The sequence below is a fragment of the Geotrypetes seraphini genome, chromosome 10 (assembly GCF_902459505.1).
Source record: "Geotrypetes seraphini chromosome 10, aGeoSer1.1, whole genome shotgun sequence".
In the NCBI taxonomy this organism is placed as follows: domain Eukaryota; kingdom Metazoa; phylum Chordata; class Amphibia; order Gymnophiona; family Dermophiidae; genus Geotrypetes; species Geotrypetes seraphini.
Genome location: NC_047093.1, coordinates 62,078,857 through 62,096,251, shown reverse-complemented (window position 1 = coordinate 62,096,251; position 17,395 = coordinate 62,078,857). Strand labels below are relative to the sequence as shown.

Below are 17,395 nucleotides of genomic sequence, written 5' to 3'. Positions count from 1 at the left end.
TATTTTCAATATAAGGATTGAAATGTGTCAGTTTTGAGAATTTATATCTGCTGTGTATATGAAAAATGAATGGAAAAATTGCATTACAGTTAGTAAAGGGGGTGGGATGTGGGGGCAGAGCTTGGATGGGTCTGTAGTTGGGGTACTGTTGATATTTGTTAGACATAGGGGGTACTTAGCTTGAAGTAGTGGAGAAACACTGCTGTAGGCAATCAGCCGGGCCAGCACCTCACCTTTTCTCAGTCCCTCTTCCCTGCTGGCATTCCCTACTGGCGTCTCAGGGCATGTCTGGAAGGCTTCTGCACATGCGCAGACATCGACATGATGTCATGCATGCGTGTGATGTCAGCATGGCGACATCTGCTCAGTTCTGGATGCCTCGAGCCGTGGCCACTACCTTTAGTGTGCCCCAGCTCAAGAAAGTTTGAGAGACACTGGTTTAGAGCCACACAGTAGACTTACAGAATCCTGCAGTTATTTTAAAATTTTGCTGTAGCAACATAAACATATAATTTTAAAAAAATTTTCTTTAACGTTCCTCCAGACCAGCAGGTGGAGACTGAGACACTAACTTTTGGATAAAGTACAAGTGGGCTATGCAGTCTCTCTTACAATAAGTCTTTTCTCAGTCTCCAGTGAAACGCAAGTACGGTTCTGGCACTTGCCCCTGATGTCAGAGGAGGGTCGGGACAGCATCAGAGGGAACGTGCTTCTGAGGACTGTGGCAGCCTACAAGGATCACGTAGAGCAGTGTTCTTCAAACTTTTTATACCTATGGACTAGCAGAAATAAAATAATTATTTTGTGGACCGGTAGTTAAAGAACACTGGGCTAAGTCGTGACCAGGCCCCGCCCATCTCTACCCAATCTCCACCCCAGACCCCGCCCCCCCAAATAGTACTAATTGTAACACTATTTTTTTTCCATTAATTTTTCACTGATACACAATATAATCTTATTAACAACACATAATGGTTAACCACAAAATTAAACTACACAAAGCACACTGACAGCAGATGTAAATTCTCAAAATTGAAATAATTCAATCACTAAATTCAAAAATAAAATCATTCCCCCCTACCTTTGTTGTCTCCTTCCCTTCATGCTATGCCTTACCTTCTGGCCTGCTCCCGCCTGGCCATTTAATGCTGGCCCCGGTGTTATCTTCAGGCCGGCTCCCTCTTCCTCAATGATGCAGTGCACAAAGCTGCGGACAGTGGCTCCTTGCGCGTCCCGTGCCTCATCTGGAAGCCTTCCCTCTGACATTGCAACGTCAGAGAGAAGGCTTCCGGTTCAGTCGCAGGACACACGTAGGAGCCACTACCCGTGGCTTTGTGCACTGAATCAGTGAGGAAGAGGAAGCCGTCTCGAAGATAACGTCGCATCGATCGCACCGTGGACCAGCAGTGGAAAAACACTGTTTTGGACCTGATGCACGTGCTGGCCCTATGAACCAGCAGGAAATTTCTGTGGACCGGCACCGGTCCACGGACTGGTGGTTGAAGAACACTGGCGTAGAGCACCGCCGATCCTCTCTGCAGGCTGCGGTAAGAGTGGGAGGGCCTGGGGAAGTCCGAGGACCTGCAAAGAAGGGCAGGCTAGGCCTTCGGGGGATGGGGGGCCCTGGTCTAGAAGTACACAGAGGGAGGGAAGGGAGAAGAGGTACTGCTGAACAGGGGGAGCAGGGAAGGGGGAGGGATACTGCTGTACAGGGGGGAGGTAAAAGGAAGAAAGAAGAGGTGCTGATGGACCTGGCAGAAAGGGAGGGAAAGGAAAGGTGCTACACACTGGAGGGGAGGGTGAGATGGTGCATGGAGAGAGAACATGTTGGGTTGGGGGTGGGAAGGAGGGTTGCCACACAAGGGAAGAGGCAAGGACAGAGTGAGAAAGCATGCAGGAAGCAGAAAGTATTGGACTCATGGAGAGGGTGAGATGGATGGGGAGGCAGAAAGGAGGGAAGGATAAATGTTACACTGGGGAAGGAGGGAGAGATGCTGGATGAAAGGATAGTTGAGAAAAGGAGAGATGGCAGGGTCCATCGCTGCAGTTGCATGGATGGACATGAAAAAAGGGAAGATGCCAGACCTCCGGGAGAGGGAAGGGGAGGATAGATATGGAAGATGGATGGTTAGCACCAAGAAAGGAGACCCTGGCAAGCGAGTTAGCAGAAGACAACCAGAGCCTGGGACCAACAAAATTTGAATAATGACCAGACAACAAAAAGTAGAAAAAATAATTTTATTTTCTGTTTTGTGATTACAATATGTCAAACTTGAAATGTGTATCCTGCCAGAGCTGGTGTTAGACACAAACGTGAGCTAGGATTTAACAGAGAAAGGAAAATACTTTTTTGTTTGTTAATTTATTTACACCACAGCGCCAGTGTGGATAGGAGAGGGCAAAGGGGGTGAAGAGGCTATAAAATAAACCCACCAGGATGTTTGAAAAAAAACACCCACGTGGGCAGTAAAATCGAATCGAAAATTCAATTCAATAGAGTAATAGACGGTCCCTGCTAAGAAGAGTTTATAATCTAAGAGGAAGGTTATAAAGCACAGTTCTACTCACCACTAAATCTGGCTAAAAAGGCGGACAAGACAGCGCTTACAACTGTGCGGGGAGGAACCACCCGGAGCGGCGATGGAGGGAGAATTGTTAAAAGTCCTGTTCCGGAGTTATCACAAATTCCTGTCTCTCCAGCACTTGATAAACACATTACTCCGCCTCTCTACACCCGGCGTTTCTCAAAACGAAGGTATCCCTATGCCCCGCCCCGCCCCACCGGAAACAGGAAGTTGTGTCAGAGGATAAACCTTCGAGCCGGTTATAGCCTAAATTAACCTGTAGGAATCGCTAGCGCTGCTGATGATTTCAAAGCAACTCTGGAGGTAGGATGGTGGGTGACAGTTGCGAGTTGCGAGAGAGGGTGAGATGCGGGGGCGGGGGAAGTGTAACCGGCTCTCTGAAAGCGTATGACGTGGTGGTACTCGGTGTGTGAGTCTGTGACTTGGTATCTCTACTGTTGTAGCGTCTTCGTTGATAAACTGACTGAAACCTTATGAGTCCTTACTCCCTGTGTTTTCCCCACACACAGCCACTTTAAAATAGATTCAAGCATACAAGCCCTATTCTTAAGAAAACAAGTGTTAGACTTTTGCAAGTTCATTTAGAACAGTGAAGATAAGCAGGATAGCACGGTGGTAGTCGTGGTTTCAATTTTAAGGTCAAATGCATAAAAGGGGTTTTCCTATGCAGTGTTTACAGCGGTAAAAGCTTAGCAACCTGGGTCGTGGTGTTTCTGCAGTAAGTTGACATATTTATCGCAATTGTAATGAGATGAGTTTCAAGTTGAGACCTGTTAGTAGAAAGGGTTCTAGGTCCTTTCCTATTGTATTGTTGGAGTACTTTTCAGTTTTTTTTCCATGTATATTTGATTTTATTTTATTGTAAACTGCTGCTCTCTGAATAGGACAAGCAGTATAGTAAATTAATAAAACATTGTGGTCTGGTGTAGTATAATAGTGAAGACCAAAGTAAGCCTACTTTTTATTTTTTTCCCTAAGATTTATAGTATATATTTTAGTTATTTTTTTAAAATTTTAATCACAATCATTGCTGACTAGGACATGCTAGTTTTACTATTTAAAGTCTGATGAAAATTATTATTGGCATAAAATAAACACTTGTAAACTTTGTTGTAATAGTTTCTAACAAATGGAATTAAAATGGATCAATTTTTCAGTCTATCTGTCTACTGTAGGCATTATAACTCCAAAAAGGTGCTTGTGCCAAAAGGCATGAGGAGACTCAAATACCTCAATACATATACCCTAGGTGGGATAGAAGGGATATGATACAGATCTTTAAATATTTAAAAGGTATTAATATGTAAATTAGTCATTTTCAGAGGGAGGGGAATGCGAGACTTAGGAAAAATATCTTAAAATATTTTTTCATAAAAAGGGTAGTGGATGACTGAAATGCCCTTCTGTAGGAGGTTGTGAAGACAAAAATTGTGACAGAATTCAAGAATAAACACAGAGGAACAATATATAGATAAAGGATGGCAACAAATTAAAGCAAAACTTAAATGACCTCATAACTGGAGTAAGCTTTGACAACAGCTTCAGATATTGGGAAGTTTGACTAATGCCAGGCAGACTGTGTAAATTATAAAAATAGATCAGGATCAAAGTTGGAGTGGACTTCAGTGGCATTTCCAGTAGTTGGAAAGTAGAACTGGTGCTGGCAGATTTCTACAGTGTGTGCCCTATACAAGGGGGTGCTGAAAAGTTCTCAGCCCAACCAAGAAGAGAATGAACCATATCCATGTCAATCAATGATCTGAAACAGTGTCAAAACATAGAATTCTGTGTCTGCAAATTGGCATTTAATGAAATAAGATAACACTATTTTCAGCTAAAGTGACAAAATAACGCTCAGAATTTAGGAAGTTGGTTGGGTGGGCTGAGAACTTTTCATCACCCCCTCGTAATTGGCAAGGAGAGACAGAGATTAAATGTACCAGCGTTTAATCATAAAGAAGTGGAACCTGTGCAGAGTGTCAGATTCAACTCTGGTCACCTTAGGCAAACTGGATGGACCATGCAAGTCTTTATATTCTGATAATTACTACTGTATGTTACAGCTTCCCCAGTGCACCCTTATCTATTACAGCCTCCCTAGCCTCACACATAACTTCTCAATTTAGCCACCTAAATAGCCAAGCTAGACATGTAGGCTATATGTATACCTGTGCCAAGTACACTCCACACTCTCACTATCATCCCCCTCCATCTGTAAATAAAGTAGAACTTACAGCCCCCTTATCATATAACCCTACTAAACTCTAGCCACCCACTGGGCGTGGGGAGCTGATGCAGAAAACTATGACATGATTTATGTGCATGCTACTTGTCAGCAATATACAGAATCAGGTGTGGATGTTAATTTGCACAGAAGACATGAGTACATACTACATTTAAACATTAAGTATTCCATTCAACACCAAAAAGGAAACAGTGGTTTTTGATGTGTGCACAATGCAAGAAATGTTTTGCAGGTCTGAGGCATAGATTTACTAAACAGGAACGATAATACCACGTGGGTCTGCTTTGATCCGATTTTTGGATGATTCTAAAAGAGCCATTGATGCACTAAATATTTTGCACCCATCCAATTGATTACTGTGAGAGTGACTCTCACACATGGGCAGAGCCTGCAGGGGAAGCCAAAACAACAGAGTCCCGCGAGAACTGATGGCAGGCATTGAGGAAGCAGCGCAGGGCCAGGCTGGATGCTGAAAAGATTGCTCCTACCCTCCACCACTGGATGCAACATTTCAGAAGGCAGCTGGCAGCCATCCAGGAGGTATTTTCCAGGGGGGGGAATGATGTATAGGCTGATTTAGATTTTAAAACTCTTAAATAAGCCACGGCTAGTAACATGGGGTGGCTTATCTAAGAGTTTTAAAACCTAAATCGACATTTCCTGCGGCCTATACATGGGGGAAATACGGTAATTGTGCAGAGGCTGACATTCCGTTGTTCATTCACTAACATTTGGCTATTCACACTATATACACAAAATCACATACAGAGCCTGCAGTTCTCTCATTTGGTGTTTGCTTATGGTAACATGATGTTTCATCCAGTGTTCAGGTTGATGGCATAGGACAGAGATAATGAAATGTAAAATGCTGTGAACTTGGAAACTGCTTGCTATATTTGAAAGCTATGTAGTGTAAAACAGAAACTGATGACAGATAAAGCCTATCCAGTCTGCTTAAACCAATTAAAATACCATGGTAGTGCTATGTGTTCATGTAAGCTCTCTTACTGGCCAATCCCATCAAGTGATTGAGGATGTGCTGATGCACAAGTGACCTTATTGAACCAATGTGTTATGTTAATCAGGTTTTCTATTCTGCCTTTACCTATTCAGTTCAAGGTCGGAATACATTACAAGAAGTTACAATGGACAGTTTAATATGGACATTCAATAGAGTTGCTAGTACAGATAGATCAGGACAGTTATTAATACAGTTAAGTCATAGTTACAAGTTCAAGTAGGTCATCGTTGGCTCATCATTATGTCTCAGCAGTTGCATTTGACAATTTAGAAATGGACTTTTACAGTTACCATTTCAGCTACTTCAGGGTTGGCTCACTATCTTAGTATAGAAATGCTTTTAAAAGTTTTCTGAACCTAAGATAGTGGTCAGAAGATCATAGTATATGTGGTTACAGCATTTTGCTAATTGGTATTGGATGGATAAGGTAATTTGCCTGTTGTTGCATGCTGGGAATTTTAAGTGGAAAAAATTTCTGGTGGAATATATGTTGTAGGCACCCTGGAGTAGGATGGCCAACTCTGTTAGGTAGTTGGGGGCATTGCCTGTCAAGATCTCAATATAGCTTGATGAAGTGAGACCTAAGATTTTCTTCTGTCTTATTTTCCTACAAGAGAAAACAGTCCTTGGGGCCTTTATATAGGATATAAACTGCAGTACAACGATACAAAAAAAAAAGGTGCTCTTGGGAAATCCTTTTCGAATTAGATACAATACAGCAGCACAGTCAAAAGCCAGTGAAAGCAGCATAGAGCTGGAGCACAAGAGAAGCATGCGTGAAAAGATAAAAGTAAAACATTGAGACCTGCTGCTGAATTTTAAACAGAGAGATCTAGACCTGCAGAATAGGTTGCAAAAACACTTCTCTGTGCTTTCCTTGAACTGTTGGAGAATTGTAAATACGATATGTTTGGGTTACCAAGTGTCTCTGGGTTACTGGGAACAAGTTGTGCCAGTCATGATCTCAAATGTTTATCCTGTTTGTTCAAAGGATGCTTTTTGATGAAGTAATTTCTAAAAAAAATGTAAGTAAAATTAAGTGTCTGTTTTTTCTTTTTGAAAAAAAAAAGTGCCAGGTTTTATGACTGAGGATCCAGTTATGAAGCCTTCTGTACTAATTATACCTCACTACAGATAGTCCGCCTTTCCATCTTAATTCAGGATACCAAAGTGAAGCACAGCACTCCAAATAGAACTGCAAGAGAAATAATTGTTTAAACATGGCTCCTCCTGGATAAAAAAGGATAGAAATCTTTAAATGGCCTACCCTCTCTTATTGTGAACCATCTATGAGAATGGACGAAAAAAACAGCCTTTCACGGCAGTCAAAGGCTGGGAAGGCTGCTGCTAGAGGAGGCAAAAAATTAAAAAAGATAAAGGAGCTGGAGGACTCTGAACGAGATGAAAGAAAACCAGATTCTCAACAGCAGGAAATCACTCCAGAAGAATCAGCAGGGCAGTCTTTGCCGAATGATAGTGTACAGCTTCCAGCTGAGAAAAATAAGCAGAACACAAGTACTTTTGATGTTCCAAGACCACCATGCCAACCAAAGCCTCCCATGCAACCAAAACTTGAACGAGCAGTATCACTGGATGAAAAAACTTGGAGGCGAAGGTTTAAAACCAGTCAGGAGAGCCTACAGGACCTTAACGACACTGCTTCTTCAAATGACTCTCTTCAAGAGATAGCAACAAGCCTTCCCTCCTTGAACCATGGACCACAAGATGGAGAGTCTGGGAGTACAAGCAGTCCTGGCTCTTTAAAGACTACTCCTAAGAACCCAAATGTTTCTGGCAGACTTGTAGAGAGTAAACCCATATTGACTCAAATAATGCCTCCTGTTCCACTTCCCCTCTTGGAGTTCAACATTTCCTCTCAGTCACTGAGGACCTCTAATAAGATAGACCCAGACTGTGCGGATTATAGTAATTCATCCTCTGGTACCAGCTTTTTGGGGCAAAGCAATAGCCTGACTGGCAGGTGGCCCTCCAATATGGTCTTTGATGACAGATCTACAGATTCCATAAAGTCCAACCTCAGCTTGCTTACACCCATTCGTTCTCAGGATGTTCGCAACAGGTATGAAAAATATAAAATGCCTGCATTGTATATGAGAACCCTGTTAGAAAGAGAAGCATGCCTTTGATACAGAAATAGATTACAGGGTTTTTCTTATAAATATGCCTTAAGAAGTTTGAAAAGGTATAAAATTGAAAAAAAATATAATACATTTTCAAAAGTCAAAAGCATGAGGTAGATTGGTTGCATGCACGTACAGATTGTCCAGAGATGATGCTGTATGTGAGCTTTTGAGACCAAGATTACATAGATTTAGATCCCTTCTTTATATGGGAAATGTATGTGGTCTTTAAAGTTCATATGCAAGATCTTTGAATAGGTTTCAGGACAGCTAGAAGAACCCTGCTAAAGCAGGACATCCTGGAGCTGAGCGATTTTAGCTGCTTAGGATTTTTGGATAATGTCTTTTGTGCAAAAGATGAGCTAGACTCGAGTGCAGCATTACCCCTCTGTCCACCCTGCATTTGAGAGAGCTGCCTTTTCCTTTATGCATTGCTGTTTTTCTTCCAGTCTCCTCTGTGTCATAACATACTAATTTGGGCTGTAATGGAGGCATGTTCACCTTTCCTCAGCTAATCTTTCTCTCGCTCTCTGAGTAGGTTTAATTTTATAGCTTGATAATTATCAGCAGCTATCTTGTCCCATTGAAAAGCCAATATAGTTCAATTTTCACTTTCACTTTTATTTGATATACTGTCACTTTGATAAAAATTGAAATTCAGATGGTTAGAGGTGCCATTTTTAGCCAGAGTCCTAATTCCTTCTAATAACAGTTCTTTGTATAATATTCTTAAATCACCTGTTACATTAATGTTATTTCAGCCCTTGCCCTAATACTGCAAGAAAGGAATTATTACCTCTTTCCCCTCTCCTGCTTTGCAGTGCAACCTTCCATTTCTGGTAACCCAATCCTGCTTTATTTAGAGTATCTTATTTCTTTAGGGCTTTTATTTTTTATTCCATTCTGCCTGGAAGTCAGACCACTAGTGGAGTTGAGAAATTGATGGTGTATAAGACAGAATACTTGTACCTGAACAGGAACATATGTCATAGAGTGATTAAGTGATCTTAGAGATCACCAACATAAGCTAAGTTATAACTGCTTTGTCAGCTGCTGTTGCTGTATCAAAAAAGTCTGTGAGCGTAGGAGTGAACACATGCCCAGCCTGGAACGAGAGAGTGGTCACTAAGAGGTTTTTAACTTTTTATGTGATTTTTGTGTGTGTGTTTATGAGTATAACTTTATGGGCAGACGTGATGGACTGTTCAGGTCTTTATCTGCCATTATTTACTATGTTATGTATTTTATGGTTGCAGTCATGTTTCTATGTAACAGATAAAGGCCAAATGGCCTATCTAGTCTACCCATCCGCAGTAACCATTATCTCTTTCTCTCTCTGAGACAATTGGATGCCCTCGGAACAATCTGTTATTTTTTTTAAACAAATAAGCATACATTTTCTAAAGGTTTTTAAAATATATATATTTAATTGTATGTAGCAAAAAACCCCAACAACAACTAAGAAGCAGCAGATGTAAGTTTGGATCTTTTATTGAACTTTATTCTGTTTTTATCATTTTATTTTGGGTAAAAGAATAACTTAAGTTGGAAATACTTCCCACAAGGGCCAAATATACTACAGTGTTTTTCCTATTTTTGTGTCTGGGGAAGAAATGCCACTTGTATAAGGTACTAGTTCAGCAGTATTTAAATGCTAGACAATATTCCCAACTGTTCATGAATATATTTATACACAGAAGCCCTGATTCTCCAAAAGTGCGTCCTGATTTTAGGCAGCTGTAGACGTTCTACAGCTGTCTAATCAGCCAATCGGGATGCACGTTTTTTTTTAAAAAAAATGCTCCCCAGGCAGGCCTGAAGGCGCCTCCGGGAGCCTAGGGAGACCCGCAAGATGCCTAAGCTCGCCTACAGGCCTTAGGCGAACTTAGGCGGCCCTACGCGTCTCCCTAGTAGAGGAAGAGACGCTTAAAATGTAGGCCAGCAAAATGCTGGTCTACATTGTAAGTAGACGCGGCCGCTATACTGATCGCGGCAAGGGATCTCCCTGCTGCAATAAAGTATGGCGGCCACGGCCGCCTGTCCCATCACCGACAGGAGGATGCCTAACTCCTCCTGTCGGAACCCCGAACCCCCCCTCCCCCCCAAACTCGTAATCGCCGACAGGAGGATGCCCAACTCCTCCTGTCGGAACCCTGGAACCCCCCCCCCCCCCCCAAACTCGTAATCGCCGACAGGAGGATGCCCAACTCCTCCTGTCGGAACCCCGGAACCCCCTCCCCCCAAAAACTCATAATCGCCGACAGGAGGATGCCCAACTCCTCCTGCCGGAATCCTGGAACCCCCTCCCCCCCCAAACTCGTAATCGCCGACAGGAGGATGCCCAACTCCTCCTGCCGGAAAGCCCAACGACCCCCCACCCCAACTAATCTCCCTCCCCCAACTAACCTTTCAATGTTGGTCAGCTGGACGGGTCTTGCTGCCGTCCAGCCGACGGGTCTACCTCGTGGAAATGAGACAGCATGCCCCTTCCCGGCCCATCCCCGCTAAATCTAAGGCCTGATTGGCCCAGGCTGTAGAAGCCTGGACCAATCAGGCCTTAGGCATAGCGGGTCCGCCCATCCCCAATGGCCCAGGCTAGGCATCTTGGCCAATCAGGCCTTAGGATTAGTGAGGATGGGCGGACCCGCTATGCCTAAGGCCTGATTGGTCCAGGCTTCTACAGCCTGGGCCAATCAGGCCTTAGATTTAGCGAGGATGGGCCAGGAAGGGGCGTGCCGTCTTATTTCCACGAGTCAGACCCGTCGGCTGGACGGCAGCAAGACCCGTCCAGCTGACCAACATTGAAAGGTTAGTTGGGGGAGGGAGATTAGTTGGGGTGGGGGGTCGTTGGGCTTTCCGGCAGGAGGAGTTGGGCATCCTCCTGTCGGCGATTACGAGTTTGGGGGGGAGGGGGTTCCGGGGTTCCGACAGGAGGAGTTGGGCATCCTCCTGTCGGCGATTACGAGTTTGGGGGGGAGGGGGGTCCGGGGTTCCGACAGGAGGAGTTAGGCATCCTCCTGTCGGTGATGGGACAGGCGGCCGCAACAACCGCGGCCGCTATACATATTGCAGCAGGGAGATCCCTTGCTGCCATAAGTATAGCGGCCGCGTCTAATTTAACCCGATTCTCTAAAGACGCCGGTTACAGAATCGGGGTTTAGTATAGGCCGATTCTGAATAGGACGCCTCTCCCGGGCGGCCTGCCTGGGGAGCATTTTAAAAAAAAAATGTGCATCCCAATTGGCTGATTAGACAGCTGTAGGACATCTACAGCTGCCTAAAATCGGGACGCACTTTTGGAGAATCAGGGCCAGACTTCTTAACATCACACATGAGTTAAATAGGTTTTTTTGTATGGATCTTCAGAATGCCATCGGGGATAAAGTACTCCCGACTGCTTAAGTCTCCATCAATCCAATTATTGATGTTCTTACTAACTATTATTTTTTCTTTTGCACATATACTTTCTTTTCTTTGTGTAAAAAAATAATAAAACTTCAGCAGCACTTATTTTGTGCGTTTTTTTCAGTACAGCTTGCCACCTCTCCCGACATGCATGTTTCAAAGAAACTTTCTTCAGGGTCGAGGGGATCTATAACTAAACATGATACTTCTTATTAATAATATCTGTATCCGGATGTTTCCAGCTGTCACCAATCATCGCAAGATCACACCATTGACATTTACCACATCTTGTGTGGGTTCCTTTACATCTTGGTCTAGATGATTGTATGTTATTCTTCACCATTTCTCCAATATTTCTGGTGTGCAACAGGCCTATTGAGAGGCCTTCTCAACTACCCTGCCTTTGTGCTGTTTGGGTGGTACTTATAGCGCTGATCTGTCTCTCTCCTGAATTAAACACATAGATTAGATCCAATGTTCCACAACACAGGGAACAAGCTCACTACAGTCCTAAAACTATTCAGTTGGCAGTATGATAGTAAACATCAGGATAGACATTCTGTATCCAAATGCCTAGAGTACGTCATTATCTGCCCATATCCAGTGGTCACTCTGTCATTTTCCTAAACAAATTTTACTATGAAAGAAGTAGGTAGGCAAATTTTTTGTGATAGTAGACAAGCTCACTACAGCAGTTCCATTCTGAACAGGTATTTCCTATCAGATTACATTCTGGCAAATTTATATAATTTTGGCTTTACCTTTTATCCCATCTTTTTCTCTGGGTGTACTGCAGACCATTGGTCCAGTAACCAATCTTCATGGTGGCCAATCCAGGTCACAAGAACCTTGCAAAAACCCAAATAGTAGTAACATTCCATGCCATTCAAGGGCAAGCAGTGACTCCACCCCCCCCTATCTTTCTCAATAGTAGACTATGGACTTTTCCTCCAGGAACCTGTCCAAACCTTTTTTTAAACTAGCTACATTAACTGCTCTTACCCCATCCTCTGGCAATGTGTTCCAGAGCTTAACTATTCTCTGAGTAGAAAAAATAATTTCCTGCTATGGTTTTTAAAGTATTTCCCTGTAACTTTGAGTGTTCCCTAGATTTTGTAATTTTTGATGGAGTAAAAAATTGATCCACTTGTACTTGTTTTTCACCAGTAAGCCTCCGTGTTAAGAGAGAGTAAAAAGGATTTTACCTGCTCAGTATATAACAGAAATGAAATAGTCTGAGACTTGTCAATTTCAGATTTCGATCATTGATCCTGAAAAAAAACTCTCTGCTAGAATCTAAATACTCAACTAAACACTGTAGTCAAAATAAAGTGCAAAATTACCCCACACACTTGTGCTTTGTGACTATCAAAGAAATTGATTTTCTTAAAGTAACAGGGCATACAGCACAACAATATATGCTCGTTTTTTAACAATCAATCAGCACATATCTTAATGTGCAACCTTATCCCAATGGGACAAGATTTGCCAAAATAAATGGCTTCTTCGGGGGTCCCAAAATTATTGCTGCATCTTGTTTGCTAAAACACAGATCACAGCTCATGACACACTGACTATTCACAAATGGCGCACAGTGGGCAGAAGGTTTCAGCATATTGTCTACAATATCACCCAGATCTTTTTTGGGGTGCTGACCCCCAAGGTAGAACCTAGCATGTGATAACTGATTTGGGTTATTTTTCTCAATGTGTATGTATCTCTTTACATTTGTCCACAGTAAATTTTATCTGTATTTGAATGCCCAATATTCCAATTTCCTAAGGTCTTCCTGCAATTTTTCACAGTCTGCATGCATTTTAACAGCTTTGAACAGTTGTGTCATCTGCAAATTTAATAACTTCACTCATTGGTCCAGTTTTCAGATCATTTATAAATAAATTAAATATCACTGGTCCTAATACAGATTCCTGTGGCACTCCACTATTTATCCTCCTCTATTGAGGGAAAATGGCCAGTTAACCCTGCTGTCTATTTTCTGTCTAATAACCAATTCCTAATGTACATCTGAACATTGCTTCCTATCCCGTGGCTCTTTAATTTTCTCAGGAGCCTCTCATGAGGAACTTTGTCAAGTCTTCTGAAAATCTAAATACACTACATCAATCAGCTCACCTTTATCCATAAGTTTATTCACACCTTCAAAGATGTCAAGCAAATTGGTGAGGCAAGACCCATGCTGACTCTGTCCCATTAATTCATGTTTGTCTACGTAGTCCACAATTTTATTTTTTATAATTGTTTCCACTATTTTGCCCAGCACTGAAGTTAGGCTTACTGGTTTGTAATTTCCCCTGGAGCCCTTTTTAAAGATCGACGTAACTTTGGCCATCCTCCAATCTTCAGGTACTACAGACGATTTTAGCAACAGGTTACACAGATCATTAACAGCAGATCAGTAATTTTCTTGTTTGAGGGCAAGATTCTCAAAACTTTAACACTGTCGCTAAACTGTTTACCAATGGTTTAGCCTGCATGCATTTTAGCGGTGGATTATCAAAACGGATTATCTCTGTCTTATAGCGAGGTTTCTAGCAATCTCTGACATAAGAACTGCCATCTCCGGATCAGACCTACGGTCCATCGAATCTGGTGATCCGCACACACAGAGGCCCAGTCCAGTGTACACCTGGTGTAATTTTAGTCACCCATTTCCCTCTATGCCTCTCGTAAGGAGATGTGCATCTAGGCTGCTTTTAAATCCTAGAACGGTGGATTCCACAATAACCTCCTCTGGGAGGGCATTCCAGGTGTCCACCACTCGTTGAGTGAAGCAAAACTTCCTGGTATTTGTCCTGGACTTTTCCCCCCTTAGCTTCAGTCCATGTCCTCTTGTCAGTGTCACATTGGACACTGTAAATAATTTTTTTTTCCTGCTCTATTTTGTCGATTCCTTTCAGTATTTTGAAAGTCTCAATCATATCCCCTCGCTGTCTCCTTTTCTCAAGGGAGAACAATCCCAGTCTCTTAAGTCGTTCCTCGTATTCCAAATTCTCCATACCTTTTATTAGCTTCGTTGCTCGTCTCTGCACCCTCTCCAGCAGTTTTATATCCTTCTTTAGGTTGGGAGACCAATGTTAGACACAGTATTCCAAGTGTGGTCTGACTATTCCCCTATAAAGCGGCATTATAACTTTCTCCGATCTACTCGTGATTCCTTTCTTTCTCATGCCTAACATTCTATTTGCTTTCTTTGCTGCCGTCGCACATTGTGCCGATGGTGTCAGGGTCCTATCTATCAGTACACCCAGATCCTTTTCTTGTTCGCTCTTACCCAGAGTTGCACCTGACATTTTATACTCGGGTTCCTTGTTCTTACTGCCTAAATGCATTACTTTGCACTTTTCCACATTAAACTTCATCTGCCATTTCTCCGCCCATTTCTCCAACTGACACAAGTCACTCTGGAGTACCTCGCTATCCTTCTGCGATCTGATTGCCCGGCATAGCTTTGTGTCGTCTGCAAACTTGATGATCCCAGTGGATGTTCCTTCTTCTAGGTCATTGATGAAAATATTAAATAAGATGGGCCCAAGTACCGAGCCCTGGGGCACACCGCTAGTCACTTTCTCCCAGTCTGAGAACTTCCCATTTATGCCCAATCTCTACTTTCTGTTCTCCAGACATTTGCCTATCCATCTTAGTATATCTCCCTCTATTCCATGGCTTTGTAGTTTCCTGAGAAGTTTTTCATGTGGAAACTTGTCGAACGCTTTCTGGAAGTCCAAGTATATTATGTCCACCGGTTCTCCATTATCAATTTGTTTGTTCATGGTCTCAAAAAATTGAAATAAATTCGTCAAACATGATTTCCCTTTTCTGAAGCCATGTTGACTGGCTCCCATCGGGTCGTGTGTATCCAAGTGCCGGACAATGCTATCTTTAATCAGTGCTTCAACCATCTTTCCAGGGACAGACTCGTAGGTCTGTAGTTGCCTGGTTCTCCTCTTGATCCTTTTTTGAAAATTGGCATGACATTCGCTATCTTCCAATCATCCGGTATCTGACCTGTTCTAATTGACAGGTTGGCAAGTGTTTGCAATAGCTCTCCGATTTCAACCTTCAGTTCTTTTAAGACTCTTGGATGAATTCCATCAGGTCCAGGGGATTTGTCACTTTTAAGTTTGTCGATCTAGTAGTATATATGATCCAAGTCCACTTCTACTGTGGTGAGGCTGTCCTCTATTACTCCCTCAAACACTTTCACCACTTCTGGTATTGTTGCGGTGTCCTCCTTCGTAAAGACAGACGCAAAGAAGGAATTTAGTTTGTCTGCAATTTGTTTGACTTCCTTGATGTACCCTTTTCTTCCCTGGTCATCCAGCGGTCCCACTGCCTCTCTTGTGGGTTTTTTTCCCTTTTACGTATCTAAAGAAGGGCTTGACGTTTTTGGCCTCTTGCGCTATTTTCTCCTCATAGTCCTTCTTGGCATCCCTCGTCACCTTGTGACATTTCTTCTGATCATCCTTGTGTTTGATCCGAGCTTCGGTTGTTTTCGTGCATTTCCATTCTTTAAAGGAGTCCTTCTTTTCTTTTATGGTTTCCTTCACCTCTCTAGCAAGCCATGCCGGTTCTCCTTTGCTTTATTTTTCCGTCCTTTGGTTATCTGTGGAATGTAGAGATTTTGTGCCATACATGATCTACCGATTTTAGGGACCATGCATGATCTACCGTTCTGATTTTATCCATCCTTTTATTGAGCCGTTTTTTTACCATGGCTCTCATGCTATCATATCTTCCTTTTTTAAAGTTGAAGGTCGTGGTTAAGGTTTTGGTACATTTCTCCTTCCCGATGTCAAGTTTAAAGTTGATCATGTTGTTCATGTTGTGATGCTTGTCCCAAGCGGGACTGTGACTTCTACTTCTTTGGTCTGACCAGTAATGCCATTTAGGACCAAGTCCTAGGTGGCGTCTCCTCTCGTCGGCTCTCCCACCATTTGTTCTAGGAAGCAGTCCCCTATCATTTCCAGGAACTTCATCTCTTTGCCACCGTTTGAGGTTCCCAGGTTCCAGTTGATCCCCGGGAAGTTGAAGTCTCCCATGATCATTACATTGCCTGTATTACATCCTTGTTTGATTTCCTCTATCATTTCTGAGTCTGTCTCCTCCGTCTGTCCTGAGGGGCAATAGTAAAAGCCAATTTTTTGTGTCTGCACCGTTGCGTTTAGGAATCTTGATCCAGAGGGACTCCAGCTTCTCTTTCCCCTCTGTCTTTACCTCTCTTAACAGATTCTACTCCTTCTTGAACATATAGGGCAATACCTCCCCCTTTATGCCCTGTTCTATCCCTTCTATATAGCTTGTATCCCTGTAGTACTGTATCCCATTCATTTTCATCATTCCACCATGTTTCTGTTATGCCAATGATTTCTAGTTCTTCGCATCTTGCTATTATCTCTAACTCTCCCATTTTGTTTCTCAAGCTTCTAGCATTCGTATACATACATTTAAGTTCCCTTTGTGGTCCCTTCTTGGACTTTCTAAGCTTCGCAGCCCCTACTGTGTCTTTCACAGTATCTGAAAGTGCTCCTACATTGTCTCCCTCATTTGCTTTGTGGTCTTCTCCCCCTATGTCTGGGTAGTTGTCTGTGGATCCTTCTTTGGGGCATTCTGTCACCCAGGCCATCGACTGGTGGTTGACTGTTGGCTTTCCCCTGACCTTTAGTTTAAAGCCTTGTCAATGGCCCTCCTCATGTTGCCTTCCAATACTCTTGCTCCTTCCTTGGTGAGGTGTAATCCATCTTTTCTGTAGTACCTGTTTCTTCCCCAGAACGCCGTCCAGTTGCGCACAAAGTCAAAGCCTTCTTCTTCGCACCATCTTCTCATCCAGGCATTGATCGCTCGCAATTCCCCTTGCCTCTTCTCATCCATTCTCGGTACTGGGAGGATCTCGGAGAAGGCTACCTTCACCTCCCTGACTTTCAGCTTTCTTCCGAGCGAGCGGAGCTGGCCTTTCATTTCCTCCCTGTCATACTTCTGT

The 17,395-nt window shown here is 43.0% G+C and overlaps 1 protein-coding gene across 1 annotated transcript in view; it reads left to right on the top strand.

The window, feature by feature from the left end:
• Window positions 1-2,739: 2,739 nt before the first annotated feature.
• INPP5E (inositol polyphosphate-5-phosphatase E) overlaps window positions 2,740-17,395 on the top strand; it is a 69,701-nt gene continuing 55,045 nt past the window's right edge. Inside the window, exons 1-2 of the mRNA XM_033960148.1 lie at window positions 2,740-2,888; window positions 6,922-7,931. Of these exons, the coding sequence (XP_033816039.1) occupies window positions 7,141-7,931 (791 nt within the window). The 5' untranslated portion in view covers window positions 2,740-2,888; window positions 6,922-7,140. The remainder of the gene's footprint in view (window positions 2,889-6,921; window positions 7,932-17,395) is intronic.